Source organism: Piliocolobus tephrosceles, chromosome 13 (assembly GCF_002776525.5).
Source record: "Piliocolobus tephrosceles isolate RC106 chromosome 13, ASM277652v3, whole genome shotgun sequence".
Lineage (NCBI taxonomy): Eukaryota > Metazoa > Chordata > Mammalia > Primates > Cercopithecidae > Piliocolobus > Piliocolobus tephrosceles.
The window spans coordinates 97,378,696-97,389,842 of record NC_045446.1 but is presented as its reverse complement, the minus strand read 5'-3'; the positions used below and the strand labels follow the sequence as shown (position 1 = coordinate 97,389,842).

Sequence of the window (11,147 nt, the reverse complement as noted above, 5' to 3'; positions counted from 1 at the left end):
AAGAAAGAAAGAAAGAAAGAAAGAAAGAAAGAAAGAAAGAAAGAAAGGAAGGAAGGAAGGAAGAAAGGAAGGGAGGGAGGGAAGGAAGGAAGGAAAGAAAAAGGGGAAGGGAAGGGAGAGACAAGAGGGAAGGGAGGGACAGGAGGGAGAGAGTAAGGAAGAGAACAAGGAAGGGAGAAAGAAAAGGTGTATCTGTTTCTTATTTGAGTTTAAGGATTTGGGGATTCATTGTACCCTTTCCTCCTTTTAATTTCTTTTGTTTTATGTCCTTTTCTTTTTTTTTTTTTTTCCATGACTGCATGCTTTGGGAGGAGGCATTTCAAATGTACCTGTGAGACAGAACCCACTTACTGTCTCTTGCACCGGCACTAATCTCAACCTCCTGTTTCACACCGTCCTCACCTTCTGAACCCTCTGCTCAGGGGGTTTATGATTCTGCTCCTTTTCCTCCCAGGCTGAATCAGGAAACCAATGAGATTAGTTTTAATTGGGCAATATTCGCTTTTCTTCTTCATAACGTTAGACTTAGTTTTCTTCATTTTGATGGAAGATTTTTGACTCACTACTAAAAAAATCTGTTAGATTTTGTAGGAACAACAATTAAATCCTCAAGACTACATGGAGAAAATACTGATCACGACCTCCTCTTTCTAACAACTACATGCATAGGCAGCAGTTTTTTGTTTATTTCTGTTTTTTAATCTCAGCTTTTTGATAGTGTTCCAAAAAAGAGTTACTGTAGCTTCCTAAGACGAATGCCTTGCTTCAACACTGGGAGAATCTGATTCAATAATAAGAGCTACTACACATGCTCCATTTCCAATCTTTTCTGTTACTACCTTTTATTAATATGCTGCAGAGTGATGTTTAGGGCTGAGTTCACAGCAGTGTTCTTCCATAAAGCAATTATGATCATGTTTATTATCTAACATTCATTCTCTAGTTTGAACCAGAATAGCCACCCAACGTAAATTATTCGAAATGGATCATATCTCCGCTACCAAATAAAAGCAACCTCCTGTCCTGTGGCACTTTGTTAGAGGAATCCATTCAGGAGGGATGGGGCCTCCAAAACAGGAAATGCACCTAAAACCATGTAGCCCTTGCCTGTGGGGTGAGGGGGTGTGGGTACCTGTAATGCAACACTACTCCATCATCTTAAATTTGTGACTCTGACGTCTTCTTTTGGAACAATAAGAGAAAAGTGGCTTATTTTGAACAGTTTCAATGAATGAGATAATGAAAGTTAATTCTTGCTTGAAGAAATCCTGTAATAAATAAAAAGTACACTATTGTTGATGAAAGATATGTACAAAAATAATCACGGTTGTTGGTTCAAACCACACTTTCCCAAATGAAACACTTTTCATCTAAAGCCATAGAGAAGAGCAAGCGGCTCAATGTCCCCAGCAGTTCATTTAGTTGCTCAGTTGAAGTTCCTAAGCAGGGGCACTGACAATCAGCTGAGAATTAACTTATCAGTAGGTACTCTGCCTAGTAAATGGGACCATCTCTCTAAGAGCTCTCTACTAGGAAGAGAGGCAGCAGAGGACTTGGTACATGAACTGGAAATGTGAAATCACACAAACCAACCATCCGTGGGTCTCTAGGAAAACAAGAGTGTTTCCTTCCTATAGAGCAGGTGAGAGGTTCCAAGATCCCATGCCCAGATAGCGTGGGGCCCTATGGTTTTTTTTCCATTATTCTTTTTCTGAAGAGATCACACTAACTTCTGAACAGTAAAAATTAAGGGGATTGGGGGGTATATATCTATCATGGATCAATGTTATTCAAAACTATACTGCTGTAGCAAAGGGCACTCTTTTTATAATACATTCCAGGGAAATTGTATCTGAGGCCTTAGAGAGCACTAACTGATTGTGTAATAATTAAAATAAATAAATTATAGTGTAACCCTTTCCTTTCAAAGAAAAGGAGGTACAGGTTTCTCTTAATGTATTAATGACATCATTATTCAACTAAAATTTTGATGCATAAATACACTTTATAAGATTTATTTCTATTTATTTATTTTTCAAGACACAGTCTTACTCTGTTTCCTAGGCTGAAGCAGTCTTGACCTCTCCAGGCTCAGGTGGTCCTCCTACCTCAGCCTCCCGAGTAGCTGGGACTACAGGTGTGCGCCACCACGTTTGGCTAATTTTTGTATTTCTATAAAGACAGGGTCTTGCTGTGTTGCCCAAGTTGGTCTTGAACTCATGGGCTCAAGCTATCTGCCCACCTCAGCCTCCCAAAGTGCCGGGATTACAGGCATGAGCCACTGTGCCTGGCTACAAGATTTATTTTTTAAAATCAGGTTATTTTTTACTCTTTGGATAATACTTTTATTGACTTATTTATAAGGAGAAGCAATGAACACATTATAACACATTATACTTTGACATTTTAAAAGTATTTAAATGCAACCTTAAATATAAACTTTCATTGGTAATTATTTTTAAGGCAACCCAAATTAAGTAAATATATAAATAAAGGAAAGTCATCAAAGGTATTACTCATGCTCCATCATCCATTATAGGGTTCAAAATATTCTATAGGGGATAAGAAATAGGCCTGTTATTATTATAAATTTGCTACATAATATAATTCAAAAAAATTTAAACAACCCAGTTAGAGGACATGCTCAGTATTGTGAACAAATTCATTTTGTTAAAGATCTAAAGCAGCTGAAAGAAAGAGATTTGAAATGAGTTGGGGGAAAATGAAAAATGATAATTGAAAGGTATTTCGATTTATTTTATTTATCCCTTCATAGAACCAAACACAAAATGAGACTGACTGTGCAGTACAGAAGAAACGAGAGTGGGAAATATGGCGGTGGAAAAAGTGAACATGAGTCAAGAACTTATTTTCGCAGCAAGCCATATGACCTCCCTGTCCACAAGAAGCTTATAGTCTAGCAAGGAAAAGGACAATAAAAACAAAAAATTGAAAAACAGTGTGACGGTTCTATAAAAGAAAAACACCCAGGGTGTTGGAGAGGCAGAGGAGACAGAGAGAGTCCATTCCTCTGAGGTTGGACAGGAAAGCCAACCCCACCATCCCACAAGGACAGCCAGAAACAGCCTGGAAAATCAGCGTGCCTTCCTTGCTTCAGAACAAAAGTGAAAATTCCAGTGAGTATGTTCTCACTCATAGGTGGGAACTGAACAATGAGATCACTTGGACACAGGAAGGGGAACATCACACACCGGGGCGTGTTGTGGGGTGGGGGTAGGGGGTAGGGATAGCATTAGGAGATATACCTAATGTAAATGACAAGTTAACGGGTGCAGCACACCAACATGGCACATGTATACATATGTAACAAACCTGCACATTGTGCATATGTACCCTAGAATATAAAGTTAAAAAAAAAAAATTCCAGTGAGTAAATGAATGAAATTCAAACTAACATTTATTGAGTGCCCATGACTTTCGGTTATATTGCTCATGCTCTGTGGGAAGAGCTTAACAAACAGTGAAGTGGCCAAACAGTTGGCCCTGAAAAGCTGAGAGAAAGCCAAGGGGTGGGAGAGCTGGAATGTACGTGATCCAGCTCCCAGAAGATCTCGGACAACAGCTTGAGGGCAATGGGCAGGCTTTGGGAAGGTCACCTACAGCAGATTGCCTAGAAAAAGATGCAGGTTAACATATTTCAGTGAGAGTGTGGACACAGCTTTTGTTTGTTTTAATGTAGGGAGCAAAATAATTTAAAATATATGTGTGTATATATATGTACGTATTTGTGTGTGTTTATATATACGTATGTGTCATATATAAGCATACATACATGTACAAATATACTTGCATACATGTATGTACCATAAAGAAGAGAACACTACAGCTGAAAGTACCAGTCTACAGTGAGAGAGGTATTTGGATGCATAGGCCATAAGCTTTCCCCTTTTTAGGACTTAGCTTCTGTATCTTATAAGCTCAGTCAATGCCTCAAGCAATGCTAATCAAATTCTGGAACAACTACATGTTCCCGCACCTTCTGCTCTTCAAAAACAATGGAAAGTGGGTCATGCTGAATAAAAAGTTTGACTAACGTGTCTGGAAGTCAGACTTGGAGTCTAGTCCCAATTTGCCTCTATGAACTATGCGACTTTGGAGAGGTTACTTTGCTTCTCTGGGTTTCTTCTTTCTCACACATAAGGTGAAGGGATTGGACTAGATTTCTGGTTCTAAGAGAAGGCCAGACGTATTACAAGGGGAAAAGATTTTTTTTATCCAATTTTCCTTTCTCTTTGAGGTGCTCTTTAAGTCAGGGTGAAAATGTTGCCATGCTCTGGGCTGCTTTATGCTGTGCTTGCAAAGGTGACCAAGAACTGCTCCTAATTTGATTTTCGCATCTCGTCTTCTACTCACCCCAAACAGGGTCTACTTCTAACAAACTCGGACCTAGTGCTTATGGCATCAGTCATGCCTTCTTGGCCTTGTTTATAGCATCCCACATCTTCCATCCTTATTTTAAAATATTAAAATCCTAGTCCTTCCTTTCTTTTAACATTGTCTCAAGGAAGTGTTTCGTGAATATTCCTTCACAAAATGTCTGTAACCTGTCACTGATCGCATTCCTTTATATATCTTAGTTTTGTATGCATACGCCTCGGCTCTTACCAGGTGGTGTGTTACTTTGGAACAGAGACATCTCACATTCGTTTATTTTTGAGATGGAGTTTTGCTCTGGTCGCCCAGGCTGGAGTACAGTGGCGTGATCTCGGCTCACGACAACCTCTTCCTCCCATGTTCAAGAGATTCTCCTGCCTCAGCATCCCTAGTAGCTAGGATTACAGGCACCTGCCACTATGACCAACCTATTTTTGTAATTTTAGTAGAGACGGGGTTTCACCTTGTTGGCCAGGCTGGTCTTGAACTCCTGACCTCAGGTGATCCGCCTGCCTCAGCCTCCCAAAGTGCTGGGATTACAGGCGTGAGCCACCATGCCTGGCCCTCACATTCATTTTTGAATCACCCACAATACCTCACAGTGGGCTCACAGTAATGGGGTAATGTGATACAAACATGAGAAACAGCTTGGAAGTCAGACAGGCCTGCATTCAAACATCTGTGTGCCTTTGTTTAAGTCACTTAACTTTACTAAGCCTCCTTGTCCTCCTTTGTAAAATGGGATATTATGTCTTACTAATTACATTTGCTATGAAGAGAGAATAAAAGTGGCATAAATACTTGCATTATTAGCTACGAATGCACACTAAATGAATTAGTGGACCAAGATATTAATCAAGTATGAATGACTTAAAAATCCAATTTGTAGTTATTTTTGCTGATTGTAAGCCTTTATTTACCTAATAATACTAGAAAAATAGTTTTTTCCCTCGATTGCCTCAAAGTTGGGACATGGGATAAGTCTGCTGTATTGCTCAGTTCCTCCCACAGAGGTTTGAGCTTGGCAGATATTTTCCTTTCCTCTTTTCTGCTGGAGGAAGGAAAATATGAGGTGAGATCCAGGGCCAAGAAACAGATTCTGAGACTGGAACAGTTGGAAGCAATGATTTATATGGGTGACTTTAAAATTTTCCTTTATTAATTTCCAAAATTAATCATGTTCTGATAACTTTAAAAAAATATAACCTCAATAACTAAATCCCAATGAGGGAAAAGATCTTCAGCGCAAGTCTTCAGACTTCTCTGTTATACACATTAACTGAATTGAAGTTAGTAAAATATATTACAAAAATGAAACCCTAATGTTCCTTCTTTTTCTGATCACATGTAGGTATGTTTTGTTATCCACGTTATTCCACGTTTTCTTTTTCTCTTCTTTTTTTTTTTGTTTTTGTTTTTGAGACAGAGTTTCACTTTCTCTCCAGGCTGGAATGCAATGGCGCAACCTTTGTCCACTGCAACTTCCGCCTCCCTGGTTCAAGTGATTCTCCTACCTCAGCCTCCTGAGTAGCCGGGATTACAGGCATGAGTTACCACACCCAGTTAATTTCTGTATTTTTAGTAGAGACGGTTTCACTATGTTGGCCAGGATGGTCTCAATTTCTTGACCTTGTGATCCACCTGCCTAGGCCTCTCAAAATGCTGGGATTACAGGCATGAGCCACCACGCCCAGCTTCATGTTTTCTTTTCATGCACATCATGGCTAAAGTCAGATTGGATGATTTGGGGATACATATCCAATATCCCATTTCTATCCTCAATTTAAAATACACACTTTAGCCAGGTGTACTAATTGAATAGCATTTATTCCTTATATTTCATGTAATTTTTGACATAGATTGAATATTTTCTCTATTCCTTTATGCTCTGAATATTTATACCATTAATATATCTGATGGTAACAATTGGGTATCATGTATCTTAAATGTGGATCAAAATCCATTTTTTCCCACAACCTGGTTTCTCTAAGGTTAACCTAATTTCTTCTGGGACTGTGCATGGAGCACTTCATTCTAGAGCATCTCAGAAGTTGACAGATTAATCACTGCGTGGGCTTTTAAACAATGCTGAATTCTTCCCAGTGAAAAGCAGCTCCTCATTCTCCATAATACATTTGCTGAGCTCAGGAATTAACACCTGATTCATTCAGGCTTTGTTTACATAACCTTCTCTTTGGTTCAAATGAAAAGATCGCCAAAATCATCCAACATCTGTGGAAACGGACTACAGAAAATAAATCAACTAAAGAAGGGAAATGATCAAGTTTCCTCTTATTATTTCAAAACCAATGGTCAATGAAAATCCTCAAGTTTCTGTTTTAATGCACAATCTGTTATCCTAGCTTTAGTTTCACATAGATAATCAATGTCACATAATATTTATAAAATATACACTCCAAGTTACATGAAAAAAATGTTTATCAGAACACGTAACTAATAGGGATGTGTTGGTTCTGTAACCCTTGGTGCTAGTCTATGCAAAATTACAGTGGTAGATTTTCACTGTACCAGTTCCAAATCATCACACACAAATTAATTTAAAAATATACTTTCTACTAAACATGTTGCACCTATTCAGTTTAACAATAAAACTAACAGAACCAAAGGCTACTAGTTTTCCTAAAATGACTGGTTTTGAGGTGGCTCAAACTTTTCTAAAACAAATGAGACACTGAGGAAGAAACTGAGTAGCACAAGGCTTGGCAACCTTACCACCATCATCACCACTTTTACAAAGGAAGATCCTAAATTCTAAGCTTCATCTCACACTAAAGCTTTCTGTTAACACGATTCCACAGCTGAAAGACGCCATGTTTACATTCAGGAGGTGTGCACAAATTCATGAATATAGAGATAGGTCAGTTAATTACCATGACAACCAAGAACATATTAGGTCAAATACTTGGCTGGTAAATGTCCTCGTGATTTTCAAATACTATATTTTTACACAACTGAGATCAATACTATTCTGTACAATAAAACAAATGCTGATGCCTGTAAATTGTTTCACAGTAACCTCCTGAGAGGTTTTCACAATTCTAAGATCCAGTAAACTACCAGTAGCTGCGTCAAAACCCAGTAAATCCCACACAAGCTGATCTGGGTGCTCCAGAAACAACAATGGAACCAAAACCCCTGCGGGCGGGGCGGGGGGTGGGGGGATCTTAAATTATGGCCATTGAAGGAGTCAAATCATTTCTTAAAAGATGCAAGTCTATTAATTTGCTTAGAAAAAACAAGCCTGAGTGAAAGACAAGAACATGTAACAGAGGAAGGTCACCATCTTGAGGAAAAGAAGCCCGATCTTCTGGAAAGTGGGTTGTATTTTTCTCACATTCAGGACCTAAGTTTATTTTGCCGTATTTTAATACTATGCAAAACTTATCTGGGAATTCCATTAATAGACAACTGAATGGCAGTCAATACTCTTGAAAATAATTATAACTTTAGGTCCAGCCAAATGGTTTTCAAAACTAAAAAAGATCACCCCAAACATACCAATGTATGGCAAACTCTGTCCAGCACAGTCTTCAGGGAAACAACAATTGATACAAATTTCAGAGACATCACTGAGGTAAGAAGAGTGGAAGCTTAGAACATATAGTTTGACCCCCACAAAATTTTAAAATGCCCGTATGGATTGGCCAGCCACCCAAAATCTAAATTAAAGGATATTTAAAAGGACACTTATTTCCAGAAAATGATTTTGCACAAATTGTATCAAGTGATTCATTGACAGCTATTTCCTTAAACCTTTCAGGCCAGCGGTGTACCATTGTGCAGAGACACATGGCACCAGGGCTGTCTCAAGTGCCCAAGCTTTTGTGCCCACACTCTCTCACTATCTACAAGTGCTCCGTCTTGTCATCAACACGTATATAGAGTTAGCGGAGGAATTTTGTGGCCAAGTTATTCTTGGCAAAAATGCAATGCTATTTCACAGAATTTTAGGAGACCTGGTCACAGGATCACAAACGATGACTGGTAATACTACCCTAACCAGTGAGGAGGTTTCTCCACTGTAGAGGGCCCAGCCAGGGAACCGCAAACACATACCTCAGGAAGTGCTTCATGGTGCCTGTGTTGACTGTCCAGATGCTATACGAACTGTCCTCAAGTAATTGCTTCCAAATTTGCCTTTGTCCAAGTAAGTGTCAACTGTGGGAAGAAATTAGGTATTAGGTATATTTACTAATAAGGCTGGAAGGTGCAAACCAAAAATTTCTGCTTACTGAGGTAAGCAGGTAACATGCCAGCCACCCAGAACATTATCAACGGAACTGTCCACAGAGCAATGCAATTCAATGGATGGAGATTATAGTTACAGACTTTGACTTTATAATTATATTAATACAATTAGCCTTTCATTTTAAGTCACTTGCTGGAATAATTATGAATTGCATGAGTAATCTCTGCAATATTAAGCTTTTCCTTTATTTTGGGTAGTGTTCCTATATCTTTAGGAATAGTATTCATAAGCAAAATAAAAATGAAGAACAATAAAATTAACCATCTGCATTTCCAGATATCCAATAGTCCAAAATCTGGCGGCCCCAACTTTGTAGAAGTACAACTCAAAAATAACTGGAACCAACTAACTTTCAGATAAAAGGTAACTGTTAAAGAGCTCAAGCTCCAGAATAACTTAAAGAGTAAGATACTACAAAGAAATGAATGATGTCCCAGGCCGTTGTCTTTTGGCACGGTGAACAGGGCAGTGAGATTTGATATTTGCGTGGCACTTTTCGGTTTATGATTTGCTTTCGCAAAGTGTACATCAGGTTATCAGCCTTCTTCCTCTTGGTAAGGAAGACAGTAGGAGCAGCCTACAAAGCAGCAAGTTAGGATGAGAGGGGATAAAACAGACTATAGAAGAGAGAGTGTCTGCAAGTGGAGAGAAGTTATCTCATGAGAAAAGAGACAAATGGAACATCCACTGCAGCAGCAATGCAAGGAAACGAATCTACATTCGAAAAAGAGCTGCAGGCAGAGACACATTGACAACTAGAACAGCCCAGAGTGTGCGAACTCATACTTAGCTCGAATAAAAGCTGGTCTCTTATTTAACACATTTATTTCTGTAAATATTCCATACATGCTTGAAAAAACTGTCTATACACCCATTTAAGACTGTGGTTGCTTTTGGGAAGAGAGGTGGGGTTTAGGATTGGAAGGAGAAAAAAACGATCTTCTCAATTTTGTGTATTTTATTTCTTAAAATATATCTGAGGCGAAATAAAAGGAAAAATAACATTTATTCATTTTGAGTGGTGGGAACATATATTATCCTTTGTACTTTTGTGGCTTTTATAAATGAATCCAAATTTTAATTTAATTTGGTTAGTTCCCACCAATACTCAGATCATACTTTCTAATACATGCAACAATAAAAGCATCTAGGGGACATTAGGGAAATGGTTGATTCTAAAGCTGGGTCAGGGCAAGGTGAACCCGAAGCATCTTGCAGCACAAGAAAGTCAAGAAGTGCTCAAGGTAAACAAAATAGGCGTGTGTCAAATAAACACAGCAGCCAACTGAAAGAACTCCCAGTGGTCAAATAATTGATGTAGCTACTCTGCCCTCAAGTAAGTTGAGCAGGCCAGGTGCCCTGGCTCATGCCTGTAATCCTAGCACTTTGGGAAACAGAGGCGGGCAGATCACTTGAGGTCAGGAGTTCGAGACCAGCCTGGCCAACATGGAGAAACCTCATCTCTACTAAAAATACAAAAATTAGCTGGGTGTGGTAGTGCATGCCTATAGTCCCAGTTACTCGGGAGGCTGAGGCACGTGAATCACTTGAACTGGGAGGTGGAGTTTACAGTGACTCGAGATGTGCCACTGCGCTCCAGTCTGGGTGAAGGAGTGAGACTCTGTCTCAAAAACAAACAAAACAAAAAACCTCCCTATCCCTTAAATATAAACTGGACATATGGTTTTCTGAATACAGTGTGGAAAGGGGAAAAAAGAATAACTACAATAGGGCTGGGAGCAGTGGCTCATGCCTGTAATCTTAGCACTTTGGAAGATGGAGGCAGGCAGATCACTTGAGGCCAGCAGTTTGAGACCACCCTGGTCAACATGGTAAAACCCCATCTCTACTAAAAATACAAAAATTAGCCGGGTGTGGTGGTGGGCACCTGTAATCCCAGCTACTTGGGAGGCTGAGGCAGGAGAATTGCTTGAACCTGGGAGGTGGAGGTTGCAGTGAGCCAAGATGGCGCCACTGCACTCCAGCCTGGGTGACAAAGCGAGACTCTGTCTCAAAAAAAAAGGAAAGAAAAAGAAGAAAAACCTGACACACACTGCCTCAGCCAGGTGATCAAGGCTAAGATCACCAGTGATAAGTCATGTTGATAGCATGTAACCTTGACCTGATATGACGAAAATGGCACTTTACCCCCCGAAACCTATAACCCCAGTCTAATCATGAGAAGAACATTCAACAAACCCCAATTCAAGGGCATGCCACAAAATATCTAATCAGTACCCCTCAAAACTCTCAAAAGCTTAAAAAACAAGGAAAGTCTGAGAAACCGTCACAGCCAAGAGGTGCAGGCCAAAGGGGCTATGACTATTACACGTCATGTGGTACCCTGATTGGATCCTGGAATAGAAAAAAGGACACCAGGTAAAAACTAAGAACAAGTGAATGAAGCAAGGACTTTAGTTAATAACACGGTATCAGTATTGGTCCACTAATTGTGACAAATGTATCATATTAATGTAAGATG

At 39.4% G+C, this 11,147-nt stretch overlaps 1 protein-coding gene across 3 annotated transcripts in view; it reads right to left on the bottom strand.

Moving 5' to 3' along the window:
• Positions 1-11,147, bottom strand: part of ELMOD1 (ELMO domain containing 1) — a 75,479-nt gene that overhangs the window by 39,524 nt on the left and 24,808 nt on the right. For 2 of the 3 annotated variants that reach the window (XM_023208020.2, XM_023208018.3), the window contains exon 2: positions 8,473-8,574. In XM_023208020.2, coding sequence (XP_023063788.1) covers positions 8,473-8,489 — 17 coding nt within the window. In that variant the 5' untranslated portion in view covers positions 8,490-8,574. Of the gene's footprint in view, positions 1-1,132; positions 1,269-8,472; positions 8,575-11,147 lie in introns of all 3 variants that reach the window. The other variant, XM_023208019.2, reaches the window with a different exon arrangement.